General features: G+C 40.6%; 2 protein-coding genes across 12 annotated transcripts in view; one reads left to right on the plus strand and one right to left on the minus strand.

Moving 5' to 3' along the window:
* OSGEPL1 (O-sialoglycoprotein endopeptidase like 1) overlaps positions 1-13,712 on the minus strand; it is a 47,555-nt gene extending 33,843 nt beyond the window's left edge. For 3 of the 5 annotated variants that reach the window (XM_073306175.1, XM_073306176.1, XM_073306174.1), the window contains exons 1-7: positions 13,573-13,712; positions 7,662-7,912; positions 6,715-7,102; positions 5,196-5,400; positions 4,961-5,109; positions 1,968-2,098; positions 1,703-1,774 (exon numbers count right to left, since the gene is read on the minus strand). In XM_073306175.1, the coding sequence (XP_073162276.1) occupies positions 1,703-1,774; positions 1,968-2,098; positions 4,961-5,109; positions 5,196-5,400; positions 6,715-7,102; positions 7,662-7,912; positions 13,573-13,662 (1,286 nt within the window). In that variant the 5' untranslated portion in view covers positions 13,663-13,712. The other 2 variants (XM_073306178.1, XM_073306179.1) reach the window with 2 other exon arrangements.
* Positions 13,624-15,710, plus strand: part of PMS1 (PMS1 homolog 1, mismatch repair system component) — a 101,718-nt gene continuing 99,631 nt past the window's right edge. Inside the window, exons 1-2 of one of the 7 annotated variants that reach the window (XM_073306163.1) lie at positions 13,624-13,896; positions 15,525-15,583. In XM_073306163.1, coding sequence (XP_073162264.1) covers positions 15,552-15,583 — 32 coding nt within the window. In that variant the 5' untranslated portion in view covers positions 13,624-13,896; positions 15,525-15,551. Of the gene's footprint in view, positions 13,897-13,932; positions 15,584-15,710 lie in introns of those variants that run through there. The other 6 variants (XM_073306164.1, XM_073306161.1, XM_073306158.1 and 3 more) reach the window with 6 other exon arrangements.

The following is a 15,710-nucleotide window of genomic DNA, read 5'->3' on the forward strand; positions in this document are numbered from 1 at the left end:
TACTGAAGTCAATGAGAATTGTCTCTGGTTATGTCAGGGGTAAGTGAGACATCAGGGGTGAAATCCTGGTCCCAATGAAGACAATGGCAGAACTTCCACAGACATCTATGGGCACAGAATTAACCCACATATGTTCTGCAAATAATAAAGCTGTCCTGTCCAGTCACGGGAGGACTACCCCAGGGTAGAGGGATCCCTCAGTTGTGTAGAGCTGGCATAAAAGTTCCTCTACCAACTCCTTCCTGCAGCCAGCACAGGAAAAAAGGAACATGGGCTTTCCTTGTACCCTGAGTATCTCTAACTGCTGAAGTGGCCCCAATGTACTCCGAATGGGGGAGAAAAGCAAATTCTTTCTACAGGAGAAATATTTTCTCAGCTTCCCTCCCAAGTGTATCTCCTCTAACTGAGGTGAGGAATTGTGAATACTGTAACTCCCCACTTAACGTCCTCTCGCTTAACACTGTTTCAATCTTACGTCCCTGCTCAATAACAGAACATGCTCCATTTAAAGTTGTGCAATGCTTTACTCTAATGTCGTTTGGCTGCCTGCTTTGTCCACAGCTGGCAGCCGCCCTATCAGCTCCCCTACGCCCCTGCCCCTCCCCCCCCAGCACCTCCCGCCCGCCGGCAGACCCTGCGGATCAGTTCCTTCTCCCCCCTGCCTCCTGCCCGCGGCAATCAGCTAGCTTGTGATGTTCAGGAGGGAGGGGGAGGAGTGAGGACTCGGCACACAGGCTCCCCTTCCCTCCCCTGCCTCTTGAACGCCGCAAACCAGCTGATTGCTTCAATTCAACCCCACTTCCATTCCTTCCAAAACCTACGTAACCTTATAAAACCATGGATACTAATGTCTGTAAAGTGCAGTAGAAGTATTTTATATTATCAGACTTTTCTACATCAAATATTTTATTGAAGGTATTCTGGTTATAAAGCAGTATTTTAGCTTTGTCTAAAGACCTGGGGCCAGACTGATGCTCAGTGTGGCTTTGCTGAGAGGGTGTCTACTGCTGCCATCCCTCAGGGTTCCCAACAGGATGCTGAGGAGTAGCCTGCTTTTTTTTTTTTTTTTTAAATGGCTAGGGATTGTCAGCATCCCCACTGGAAGAGGCAGCTGAGAGGTCAGCATATCCTTCACATGCCTGGTGTCCAATTTTGGAAAAGTGCTAACCTGTCTCTAGCTCCTTAGAGCAAAATAGGTTGGGACTGCCGTGTGCCACTGCAGCCTCCACCAACAGATATTCCATCTCAGGAATGTAAACCCAGTCTGAATGTAGCACTGGATGGCTGATCATGAATAGGCAGCAGGGTTCAGTGCATAGGACTGTGAGCTCAGAGATAGAATATCTGAGTTCTAGTTCTATTCCTGGCTCTGCCACCAATTAATTGAATGACCATAAAAGCAAGTTGCTTAACCTCTTCATGTCTCAGTTCCCCATATAACAATCGGAATAATGATATTTATCCAACTTCATAAAGTGCTTTGAGATCTATGCCCCAAAAGGGGTAAATAAGTGTTAAGTACTTATATAAAATTAGAGTGAAAAGTTACTGATATTTAAAAAGCACAACTACATCACAAGAAATTTCACATAATAAAATCTGATGGTATAACTGAAGGAGGCTTAAATTAAAATGACTGAAGGAAGTTAAAGTGCAATGTGACCATATGAGAAAATGGATTGGTAGGAGCTGTGCCACTTACTTTGGTTCATAGCGTATGCCATCTGTGCTATGTAACACACCTAAGCCTGCACGCATCCTTTCAATGCCATTCCTAAATGGAGAACATAAACGTAAAATGCAGTTCCTATTTACCATACAAATGTCTTTTTGTCTGCATGACACATGGCTTAATCACAATAAGCAGAAATTCTTACACAATTACATCAACTGGTTTTTCACATGTTGTACCACTGCTTTATAGAACATTTAAAAAACAAAAATATAGAAACACAGTCTTTGCTCACCATGCAATCATAACACCATTGTCAGTACAGAGTCTGGGAGGAGGACAAAGCAAATTGAAGTTAGTTGCATCTGTTACAATTTTCAGAGCTCTTCGGATATACTGGTTACTTGCAACTCCTCCTGATACAACCTGACAACAATTTTTAAAAGACAGGCAAAAGTCATTCAAAAGGTAAACAAATAAGGAATAGCTGACAGTGCACTAGTTCAACAAAAAGCTTGATGAAGATATTGAAGAAAGTTCATAAGAAAGGCCATACTGGGTCAGACCAATGATCCATCTAGCCCAGTATCCTATCTTCGGACAGTGGCCAATGTCAGGTGCTGCAGAGGGAATGAACAGAACAGGTAATCATCAAGTGATCCATCCCTTGTCATCTACTCCCAGCTTCTGGCAGTCAGAGGCTAGGGACACCCAGAGCATGTGGTTGCATCCCTGCCCATACTGGCTAATAACCACTGATGGACCTATCCTCCATGAATTTATCTAGGTTTTGTTTTTTTTTAAAACCCTGTTATGGCTGTAGCGTTCACAACATCCCCTGGCAAAGAGTTCCACAGGTTGACTGTGCGTTGTGTGTAGTGTACTTCTTTTTGTTCATTTTAAACCTGCTGCCTATTAATTTCAGTGGGTGGTCCCTGTTCTTGTGTTAAGTGAAAAAGTAAATAACATTTCCTTATTCACTTTCTCCACACCAATTAAGACCTCTATCATATCCCCCCTTAGTCGTCTCTTTTCGAAGGTGAAATGTCCTAGTTTTATTAATCTCTCCTCATATGGAAGCTGTTCCATACCCCTAATTTCAAAGACAGCAACCAATTATAATAAATAGGGAAATTAAGACCTAATAGAATAGAAGAGGATAAGAGAATTGTGTGTCTGTATTCTTACTAAGGGCTTGTCTCCACTGGCAGGCTAAATTGGCGCCACCGCGATTGATGCAGTGGCATCACTTTATTGGATCTGGTGAAGATGTGATAAGTTGATGGCAGAATGCACTCCTGTTGACTTCAGTGCTCCACCTCCCCGAGAGGCGGAAGCTAAGCTGTGGGAAAGCATCTCCCGCTGACATAGCACAGTGTAGATACCACATTAGGTCGATGTAAACTACATCACTCCGGGGGGTGACTTACAAGCAGCAGTATAGACCAGGCCTAAAAGATTACTGAACAGATATTACTATCTACAAAAAGAGCATGTAAAGGCATGTGTAAGTAGGGCAGTTATCAAATATCCGGCATTACTGGGTGAAATTCTAGGGCCTCTATTATGCAGGAGGTCAGACTAGATAATCACAATGATCCCAGTTGGCCTTAATCTCATTATTCAAGTAGGACAGAACAAAAGTAATGGGTGTAAATTGTAGCATGGCACATTTTAGCTATTAGAGAAAATGCTAAAAGGTAAGAATAGCAAGCCATGTAATCATCACTATATATTCAAAGCTAGACTTTATACCCATGTATTAGGGATGATTTTGGAATGGATTAGCTTATTCACATGCAATGATTATTTGTATTAAATAGCGCATAGAGCTCTCAATCAGGATCAGTGCTCGTGTGTGCTGAGAATCTAATTCAAATGAGTCTATGAAATTATTTAATGTTTTAAATATATATTTTAAGTGTCTTGTAAAAATGCTAGCTGTTGCAATGCTAGATGACTTTCTGGTCCTATGTACCATGCAAAGACACCATTCTTTTAAAAAAAAAAAAAAAATTCACATAATTCTGTCATCACAGATCCAGAGTCAATTGAAAGTTGTCATCTTTTTATGCATCCAATAGTAAAAGTCCTGGAAAACTCTGCTTTCTGGGACATGTATGTCCTTGTATGGTGGAGAATATTAATGGAAGTTTTATTGAATTTGGCATATAACCATTTTTATGCTTAATTTAGAAATTTTTCACTTACAATTAAGTTGCTATAACACATGGAAAGGTAAAAAGGTAAGTAATCTCCAGGGTTTTATAGCAACTATACTTTTTACCTTTAGAGATATTTCAAAAACTTGAAATTTTTTGACTATTTCAATAAAAAGGCCAATTTGGGGAGCGGGGGTGGGCAGAGGGGAACTTTCATGAAAGAGTGTCCTATTTTCTAACAAGCTCTAGTTATCTTATTTAAGAGAGGTTAGTGAAACTGAATAATACGAAAAAATTTGAACCCAGTTACAAGTTATAAAATTAAGTTCATTAACAGACATTTTCACATGTTCACAAAAATCTTTACAATTTTTTCACTGTATTTCATAAAGCTTTAATCATCATTGAAAAATTACGATGTCCCAGCATAGAACTGTGGGAGGGGAGAAAGGGTACTGTTCTGCTGGAGGTACTCTCTTGGATGAGACAGAGAACTATGGTCATGACCACTTTTGGTAATTAAAAATCTCATGGTACTTTTTACAAGATGAGGGGTTAATCCTAGTGTCCTGGCCAAATTTAAACGTGATTAAATCATATTCTGTTTACCTATAAATTCCCCTTGTAATTTTGGCTTGATATATTATTCTCACTTCCTCTCCTAAACTGCTTTCTAGTATTGCGCTGTACAGCTGAAACAAATTATGTGTTTCACCCAGAGATGGCTTCAGTGGAGGGTGATACTATCCTACATGTAGTTTTTGTATCAGTTTAACTTTATACAATGATTGAGATTGCTTGGAGTAAAAGATGTTAAAGTTGTGGATAGATGTTCCCAATACATCTAAATATATACAAGAAAAATACAGACATGTAAGAAAACTTTAAAATTACTTTACCTTTAACAATGCACCACTTTACAATACTCTGTTGCAGCAGGATTTATTTTATATATTCAACTAAATGTACCACATACATTTATTTTAATCCTGGAGCAGCATTATCAGTGGAAATGTCAAGGAGGGTGCTGATGCCTTGCTGCACTTTCTCCTGGTGCTGTTACATGTATTCAAATGTATGATGGCATGTACCCCTTGACATACATAGTAAAGTTATATGTACTTACCAAAGTTGCATTTGTTTGTGATAGGATGCCACTTTTTATGCAGAACAGAATAGCCCGGTGTGTTCGCTGGGCAATATGAAGTGCTACTGCATGCTGTACTGCAGCAGCAATGTCTGTAACACAGGACAGGAGGTGTCCCTCCTGTATACCTGCAGAAATTGTGAGCAAAGGGTTTTTTGCAAATATAACCACAAGTCAGGTGTACAATTTGTATATATCTTACTTTGAAAAATACCTTCTTCCTTTTCTTTTTGCATAATTATTCTAGTGGCATTGGAGTGAAGTCCAGAAAAGGAAAAATTGCAGTTAGGATGATGTCGCATGGGAGCTCTGAGTTCATAATGCAGCCTATTTCCCTGTTGGGCCAAGTGCTCTATAGCTTTCCCACCACTCATTCTGCAGCACTCTGGGTGCTTTGTTAGAGACAGTCTTCTTGCTACCTAGAAAAATAGAAAATAATCTAATTATGCTAACAATAGACTGGGAAAGAAGAATTGGGGAAAAATAGGGCCAAATTAATCCCTGATGTAACTGCACTGCTCCACTATAACTCCAGTCAATGGAGTTACATTAAGGATGAATTTGGCTCAGAGATTATATATTGTGAACTAGGTACTATGAGGAAAAGATCAATGATAGATGCCAAGGCTAACGTTAGAGGGCTTTTAACATCAAATCCAATTTTATAGTAAATTGGGTGAATATGAGGATCCTCCAACTTTGCAAGAAACATGAGAAATCTAATTCTTCTTCTTTTGAAATGGACACTCACAGGTATATTAGCCCGCCAAGTTAACACTGATAGAAAGGATTTCACATTTTAAAAAAATTTTGTTTTGTTTTAAAAATTTCCTTGCAAACCTGTGCTAGTGCTTGAGAATAAGAAACAGAAACTAGCCATCTTAAGTTTATTTATTCAGTGACCAACACAATATAACTTGTGAAACATAGACTAGACTTTTCAAACTCTCTCAGGCACAATTAGTAACATAAGTAAGGACATTTAAAAATATCAAACATGATTTTAAACAACAGCATCCTTTTAAATATCACTGTTAGTCAGATTCATTTGTACTGCATATATTGTTGAACTTTCTATGTCCAGCCTCACTGTAGGCTGGCCATGCAGGTTATGGCTAGCTGCCTGCTGAAAACAACTCATGCCAACTAAAGAAATATAATTAATAGATTTTAGTAGCCTCTGAGCCCATGAAATCTCTAGTATTTCAAATTGGAGGAAAAAACTAAAGTTTATAGTGTATTGTACTGTTTTATTTATGTTGACTGTAGGTGATATTCTAGAAAGCATACTGGCTAACTTGTTTCAACCTCTGTGGTTACAATGAAAATTCACAGAGTTTAAAAATACACCTGCCAAATCAGATCCTTCCTTTAACAATGCCCATTTAATAAGCAGGAAATATTTAAAAATTAATTTATTCAGATTTATTTAAGGTATCCATCTAGGGTCAGGGCACAAATATAAAAATTTGCTAATAAAATATAGGGAGTGGGACTGCTCTACACAAGTGATTAACCTTACCTGTTACTAGATTCCACTGCTGGAAAAAAACACTAGCTGCTCTAAAGCTTACACAAATTCTCACCCAAGATAATGCCAGAATCCCAGTTTCCTAAAGAATACATACCTCGACTTTTGCTACTGTAAAAAACAGACAAACCATGATGTAAATAATACAACAAATGTAAGTACTTGTATAAAATGCATAAATGAATCCCTACTGAAATATTACCTTGTCAAGAATGTCTCCTGGTGCTATATCCACTGTCTGTCCAAGCAGAAGGAAATCTGAAACTCCTTGTGCTACTACCAGGATACAGTGGCCTCCAGAGATTAAAAGAACTAAGAAAGGAAATTCCACTTGGTTTATTAGCCTAATTGTAAGTGCATGTGCCTCCATGTGATGGATGGGGATGAAAGGTTTTTTATACTTGTCCACCAATTTTAAACTATATTCTAATCCCACTCCAAGACTTAAAGCGAGTCCTGGCTTTACAGTAGTTGCAACAGCAGAGAGTTCATCGAGAGAGATTCCACTGACGCAGAGTGTTTCTTTCACTATTCGCTCAATATTTTCTCTGTGAAGTTGCTGTGCCACTGGAGGAATAATCCCACCTGTTCTAGTTAGAAACAAAGAATAATGAAGTGTCCCTATTTTATGACAGAGACAGAATCATAGAAATGAGAGATGGAAAATACTTGGTAGTTCTGCCATATCATGACTGTTTCCTACAGTATATTCTCAAATGCTTTGTCTAGTCATATTTAAAATGCCCCCTGCAGTGAAAATTACCATCACTTCCACTGGAAGGCCATACAAAGATTCAACTTGCTCTTGCTTGGTTTATGTCCCATTTGATTTTAGCCCTAGGCTGTGCCAAGACAATTTTTAGGAGTCAGTACTCTGCAACTCCTCTGTCATCAGGAATACAGCAAGGAATGTCCATATTCTAATTTATCTTTGTCCAGAATTGGAGACAGGTAAATATCATACTCTTCAGGATTGGTGGTTGTGGGAAATTTTACCAGATTTGATAATCAGAACCAATTCATATTTCTTAAGACTTAAGAACCTGCCCCTTGATGGAATATAACAAGTATAAATGACAATAGCATTAGTAGTCATATTAAACTACAAGTGAAGTTAGAAATAAAGCACCCATTGTAATGTCTACTTACTTTAAATGGACTTCATTTTGAGAATGTAGAGCTTCTCCTAAGATTTTGCCAGTATCATCAACCACAGCAGCTGCTGTATCATCACAACTAGTTTCAATTCCCAGAACTAATTTAGTGGGATAGTATTTGACAGAGTTAAAGAAAGTGCTTCTTAAACACACAGACCAGCCACGTTCAACTGATTTTGAAGTGCGTCTGGTTACACTGCTCATTGCTAAAATCTTCTGCACAGAGGCATGCCTAGAAAAGAACTGTACAGATACCATCCTCAGAATTCAAATTCCACAACAGTAATTTAGCCAGGCCAAGTCATATTAGTAACAAGTAATTTTAAAAGCAGCGGTCAAATTCATGCAAACTGTCACTTCAAAGTTAATGCAGTTACACCAATAATGACTTGAATCTAATGGGTTCGTGTTTAGGAAAATGGGAAGAGACTAAAAATGATGTTATTTCATTGTTTATTATACCCACTAGAAGTCTGAGTGAACACGCTTAGCTGATTCCAGAATATCTTTTCCCTTATATTAAGCAGAGGTTCTTACGATGAGCTCTAACAATTAGACATCATATATAGGGCCTAATTCTCTTCTCACCCAGGTTTTACCCCAGTGTATTTCTATTGACTCATGATTTACACTGGTATAAATCCTGAGGAAAAGCAGACCCAGTCTCCTACTCCCTCCAGTGAGGTCCACCATTCATGAGCAATAAGAACGTATATTTGTGGCAATAAAAACTTAATCGTGCCCTATAAACCATTACATATATTCTCTCTCTCCTTTTGCATATATCTATAGCGGGATACATAGCAACATGTTGGGCTAGATCCTGCATGCTAGTAGCAAAACACTTTTTACACCGCTCAATTTTTTTCCTACACAATCTTCCTAATTCAAACCAGCTGAGCTTCTTTTTGCACAGACTTTCCCAAAATATTCACTATTGAGCTTAGAACAAATGTGCCAAATTTCAGCCCTAAAGATATATTTTGATAGGCCTCTGAAAATGACCCTTTAGGATGAAAATCCCTGTGCCACCTTAATTTTAGGCAGTGCTCTATCAAAAGTATATTTTGGAGCATGCCTTAGGTACCAGGCCCAGATCCTCCAAGGTATTTCAGAGCTTAATACACATTGTCTTCAATAGGAATACAGCTCCTAAACACCTTTTAGGATCCGGGCCACAGTCCTCCTCTGACTCAATTTTTTCCCCCCCAGTACTAGGACAGTTGCTGATCATGGTGTAGTATTTCAACAACCATCAATATCAGCGCCAGTAGCATTAAGTGCCCAGTGCTCATGGTATTTTTAGTAATAGAGCATAGAACTGCTGCTGAATCAAACACTAGAAATACTTTGGAGTGGAGGACATGGGGGGACTTCCTAGTACGGAAGGAAAGGGGGGGGGGAGGGAGAGAAAGAGGAAGTTAGAGAAAATGAAAGGAATTTTATAAAACGTATCCCATTAGAGGGATCACATAGACAAAAAGCATTGTCCTCCAACTCAGGCCTCAGGAAGAGGTAGAAACAATAGGGGAAGACCTAACCACCTAAGGTAAGGAAAAAATGTTTTTGCATTTAATATGCTTCTAAAATGCTCTCCTGTCTATTTTCTCAGTATTAAGACATGGTCCCATTTTGGCAAATTTGTGAGATGAACACTATCTACCATATGGAGGTACAATACCTGTGCTTTAACAACCTAATTTGAGTTACATTACAAAACACACATGGTTTGTACAGTAGATTACAGTAAGTGACTAACCAAATGGATATTTCTTAAAGTGAACTGAAATCACTCTCCCTCTATATATATATGAAAAGTTAATGAGGGGGTGGGGGAAAAAAGAGTCAGTGCCAAAATATTTTTAGCAATTTAAAAAATTATTTCTTTTCTTCACTCTTTATAAAATAACCCCTTGGAAGCTTGAAAGTGATACCTGTTCCCTTTCCCAGTTTTGCTTCTCCTTTGCGCATGCATATTGGTTTATTATTGGATGATTGCTCCAGAGTGCTTTCTTATTATTCTACTGCACACAGAATTACATGGACTTAAGAAAATGGCAAGAAATGAAGCAGATCAAATTTCAGGTCAAACAAATACAACAATGTACCTTTAATTTTCTAAAACGGTTATAATTTTAGAGCTCAAGAAAGTGACCTGAATAGTGTATCCCTTACTTTTTTACTATTACAAACTATTGAGCTAAAACGTGTTTCCTAAGAAATAAGAAAAAGAAAAGGAAATGTTTTCTTAATACTTAACATTTTGAGAAAGGTTAGGAGGTCTGTGGTTACCTGCACCCAAAACATGTTTCAAAACAGATTTTGTTCAGTGTTTCCAACTGTTGGTATCATGTTTTACACTTTTCTGTGAGAGAGACACAGAACACACAGTAAATCTCACAAAACTCTGCAATCCGTAGACATTATGTATAGACAGGCAGATGTGCTTGGTTACACTCCTAAATTCTAAATTGTATAAGTAATACCTTACAGTTTATATGCCTGAATACTCCATTATTAGAAGGAACAAGACTTACCATAAGTCACTTTCACTGTAAAAAGTATTCAAGCTTTCAGAAAGGTATTACTCCAGACAACAAAGAATCAAATAACTGAGCAACATCACACTAGCAAGCCAGTTACTAGAAGAGGAACAAGGTATTGGGAGAATGTATTTGTTTTATTTATTTAAAGTAGTCTCACCATAAACATTAAAAAAAAAATAGTATAACTTGTTTATAATTTATAAATACTTGTTTTGTAAATTAGGGAATATGTGGCCACGGCATCTGTGAATACATGGAGTCAGAGGCCATGAATCCACAGAGGGTTCAAAGGTGCCGTGGCTCCTTCTCCCGTCACAGAGCTGGAATAGTGGCTGTGGTGCTTTCCTCCACTCTGTCCATTAATGGGGGGGAGAGGCTGAGAAAGAGGGAATCGTCCCTCCTCCCCCACACACCCTCACAGAACTGGTTCCTGTGTAATTCCCTGTGGTCCTGCTATCACTGATATCAACGGGAAAACACCCAATGACCAGGATCAAAGCGAGTTTGTTACAGCACCTCACAATGTAAAAACATTCCTTCTAAAATACACATTTTTTCCTACACACCGCTCCAGCCAATATTTTTAATCAGTCCAACTCTTGTTACACATGCTGTGAGAAATGCCCTTGTGGATACTAATTTAAATCCAACCTAATCTGATTAGATCCTGAGCCTTTTAAAAAACAGGACAGTGACCCCTGATAACATAATTATCTGTGCTACTTTCAAGAGCATCCACTAACTATGCAAGGATACTATTTTTATAGTCAAGCACCCAGGCATATGTCAAGCACCCAGGCAGAGAAAATGAAGCATAACAGTAAAAAGAAAAGGGAAGCAAGTGAGTTAAGATAGCTGTACCAAAATAATCAATAGTATATTTTCATCCACAGATCTTGAAGTACTTCACTTATTATCTTTATTTTATAGATGGAAAAACTGAGAGAGAAAGATATTAAGTGACTTGCCCAGTCATGGCACAAACAGAAACAAAACCCAGATTTCTCAAGTCTCAATCCCCTCCCCTAGCTACTGGATCACACTGCTTCCTATTAAATAACAGAGTGGGGATCCTCCAGACTATCTGCATGAGGGCCTTGGTTAGATAACTACATAGATTTGTGCTGGAAATGGCCCACCTGTTGATCACTTTAGATAAGCTATTACCAGCAGGACAGTGGGGTGGGAGGAGGTATTGTTTCATGATTTCTGTGTGTATATAAAGTCTGCTGCAGTTTCCACGGTAAACATCTGATGAAGTGAGCTGTAGCTCACGAAAGCTCATGCTCAAATAAATTGGTTAGTCTCTAAGGTGCCACAAGTACTCCTTTTCCTTTTGCGAATACAGACTAACACGGCTGTTCCTCTGAAACCTACATAGAGAAAACCCACCTTAAGACATCTCATGAGGAAAAACAGCAGAAAAGAAGAGAACATGCTAAGTTGCTCTTATTATCATGTCTCATTTATGTAACACCATATCTGACCCTGGTACTTTACAGACAAATAAAATGACATATCCCTGTCCTGAAGAGCTTACAATTAGATTTAATGCAACAAGATATGACTAACAAACAAGGGGAGGAGGAAATCAGTATGGAAGGATATGAGTTACAACAGGAAAATATCACGAGATATATGCTTAATGTGATGCACACATCCTGTTAATTATCTCTGGATATCTTAAAAGTAATTTTCTCAACATGTTACACCTTGTGGTTAAAGTCCAGAATGAAGGCTAGAGGGGGAACTGAAGGCTGAACAAAAGGAAGAGTTTTTGATCCCCTCCCACTTCTCTACTACAAGGTGTATTTCTGTGTTTTTTCTTATTCATGTTATGGAAATTGCTACTGCTGAGAAAATACTTGGTGCAACATCAAGCAGTTGTTTTGCGTAATGTCACTAAATATGAAGACATAACCTTTCCACTACTAGATAAGAAGTGTGTTGAAAATCTATATCTATTTTATTGGTAACTGGTTGGGACTAGTATTTCAGTCCTGTTCCATCTTTAATTTCAATGAACAGGGCTATTCTGGGATTGAAAGTGGTTGCTTATTTAATTTTTGCTTCAGGGTTAAATTGTATCTTAACTATCTTCAATAACAGATCTTTTCTGCTCTGGTAGTTAGGCTATTAACCTGGAGTTAGTGACTGTACAACATTTTTTAGTATGGGGCTACTGATAAAACATGTCCCTGCCTTCCCCTAATCTATTTAGGTAACAAATAGGTTTGGGGAACTGATAGCCAATGTTACTACTAACACAGGTTGTAGACAGACATACCTGGAGAATGATCCTTCTTTGCTGGGAGCACATTTCTAATGATGTACTGTATGGGAGGAGTTTTGTTTATTAGCTCTTTTAACATTCCTAGAGTTCTATGCCTAAGTGCACCTACCATGGTAGCAATCATATTGTGTGCAATGGCATGTTTATATTTAGAAGGTATTACACAGAGTTGGGCAACAGAACCAGCCTGCATGTAAACAAGTTTCATGGTTCTTTCTACACCCTTGACTGTTTAAACTCCCCAAATGAAATAATGACTGGATGGTGGGTTAGTTTTGAATTAAGAATGCAGAGCTGTAGGGCTTTTTTTCTATCTCAGTCCCTTTCTGGCTATTGCCTGACAGGGATAATGTGGCTCACAAATATTTTTGAAAGGAAATCTGTTTTGCCATTGGAGGGGGCTAGGATGAATTAAATGGCATACTTTTATAACAGAAGGAGAAAACAAAGGCCTACAAGTGATATATCTCCTCTGTTCTGCAAATTATTTAAATCAAACCTTGACTGGGGCACCAGAAGAGGCAGGTTGGTGTAACTGGCGTGAGACATGGGACTGTTTCGTGGCTGCATCCCTGAGAGCATGAATGGACAAAGGAGTTTGTCTGCAAGTCATAACCTGGTAGAGAGAAGAGTGGCACAACAGTCGGAGCAGGTGCAATGCTATGGTTACTTCACCAACTATTTCAATGAGATGCTCCTTAGGGAGAACCGACTATAAAGGGCGGGCAAGTCACATAACCTCCTACAGTGAGGATGCAACGAGAGGGGGACAGGACTTTCCCTCCTGCCTCGAAGAGAAGAGCAGGGGCTGTCCTGCGGACCCCACGGAGCGGAGATGGAGCGAAGTCACCCAGCGCCAGAGGGAGAGGCCGCTGCAGGAATCTTCCTCAGGCGAGCCCGACACCCCGGCCTCTCCCCCTCCAGCAACCGAGACCCGGGGGGGGTGGGCTGACACACCCCTCCCCCCGCGCCAGAGACGCCCCCGTCAGTCTCGGGCTACATAAAGGTTCCGCCTCCCTGGGACCGGGCTTCATCCATCTGCATCCCCTCCCCCCCTTCCTTACTTTTTGCTTCTGGCCCCGCCCCGCCCCTGCGACAAGGTTCACCGGCGACAGCGGCTTCTGTCCCGCAAGGGTTAAAAGCGGCCTCCTCATAAGAGCAACCCGACTCGCTGTCGCGGCCCTGACTGAACAAGGCCTGGTCACGTGGCAAAGCTGGGCCAATGGAAAGGAGAAACCTACGCTGGGGGAGAGGCAGGGAACTACTGGCTGGCGCCATCTTTGGTCCAGGCACCTGGAAGGGAAGACCAGGAGCAAGTAGCCTCGGGCGCCATCTTTGTTCATCCCCGGGCATCAACCGGCGCGTTACAACGGGGCGGGCGCACCGAGGTGACCCCGCCCCTAGCGATGGCCGGGGCAGGGCGGGGCCGTGGGAGACCCCGCTGGGCTGCCGGAGGAGCGCCTGGGACGCACCGGCCGGGACAGAGACAGATGCAAGGCCCGGGGCGGGACGGGCGGGAGTTGGGGACTCAGCCTTCCCCACCGGCCATACTGGCACCGCCGCCTGCGACCTGCGCTCCGTGGTGCAGGGGGCGATAGGGCCGGCACAGGACTCAGCGAGCCAGGCAGGCTAAAGCCCAAAGCGCCTCTGGGCCCCAGTGCCATACCGTGGGGGTCCTAAGGAGGACTATCTCCCCCCATTAATACTGGGCTCCCTCGAGCTGCTTGAGGCCTTAAGCCATTGCTTAGGCTGCTCATAGCGAGTGCTGGCTCTGCTGGGCCTATTTAGTGCTGCTCACCACCGCACCAGAGAGCGGCCCTGGTTCAGTTAGACTTGGCCCAACCGCATAGTCATCCTCTGCTTTTCCAGAGGCTGACGCCATTCATTGTAGCTTTCAGTGCCACTTCTGCAGTTGTGCTCTTCGTCCGCAGCCCCCTAGCAGAACACCACCTCACAGCCTAAGTGAGCACAGGCTACCTGCCTCAAACCATCCAAAGGGCACATCAGAGATAGTCCAGATTTATCCTGCCCCTGCTGAGGCTGTTAATCATGTGCACCGCTCCAAACTGCATAGCAGTAGCAAGTAGTTGAAAGCAATGATATTTAGCTGATAGCTCAAAGCTGGCTGTCCTTTAGGTTCTTTTGAATATTAATATGTCTCATTCCAAAATATCTACAATCCCTTATACCTACTGGTTGTGCTGGGTCTTGGTTTCAGATTTATTTTCTGGATGTTATACTTAACACAAAGGAGGATATAGTCCTTGCCTCAAGAACTTGCACTTTAAACAAGATATAGAATATTGTGTACTGTGTGATCAAGATTACGGTTTCAAGTATAGCTTTTTATGTAGACTTAAAATTTGTTAGGTGACTGTTCTAGTATTAGGCAGGGGCTTTATGGCTGAAATGAGCAAAGGAGGATTTTGCATAGAGAAGGCAACTGAAGAAACTGAGTTTACAAAGGCTGTGAGAACTTACATTAGTTAGATTAGTGCACATAGTCTGTACTTATGGATTTATTGTATTTTAAAAAAAACATGAAAAGAAAGTTAAAGTTGCAAAGTCAAGCACTCAGAAGTTAGGAAATAGAGTTTAAGTTTCATGTGCAACCGTAGTTTTGCCCCCTTATGCATATCCACTATGCAACAGACCTCAGTACATCACCACATACTATTTTTCCCCACAAGGTCCCTGCCTCATTCAGTGCACAGGATGGAGAGTGTACAAAGAATCATGTAAGAATAGTGAATGAGGCTATTTTCCATAGAGGCCTGCCTCACTTGTTGCAGAAGTTGTCAAGCTTCAACCATTCAGGCTGAAATGCAAGGTTTTATAAAGGAAAGACGATACCTACAGTAAGACTCTTATAACAGAGTGCTAGGTAACCTAGAGGTATTGCTACTAGCTCTCCCTATTGTATATTGATACGCCAAAAGCTTCCAGATGACTTCCATCCATGTAATCAATATTATACTTGTCCCTTATTTTCACGTTTGTTTGGTTTTTTGCATAGATATGGACAGACTTACTGAGAGTTGAGATGACACTTGAAGAATTAAAGCAGGCTCCCAAGTAAGCTTTTTAATCCTTGACAACTCTGTCCCATTAAAGTGTGTTTAATAATTTGGAAGCAGACTCAGTGCTTATATGATCAAATAGTACATGAAGAAAATAAAACATTCAGTTGTACCCTACAATG

This window comes from Lepidochelys kempii, chromosome 11, assembly GCF_965140265.1.
Source record: "Lepidochelys kempii isolate rLepKem1 chromosome 11, rLepKem1.hap2, whole genome shotgun sequence".
In the NCBI taxonomy this organism is placed as follows: Eukaryota; Metazoa; Chordata; order Testudines; family Cheloniidae; genus Lepidochelys; species Lepidochelys kempii.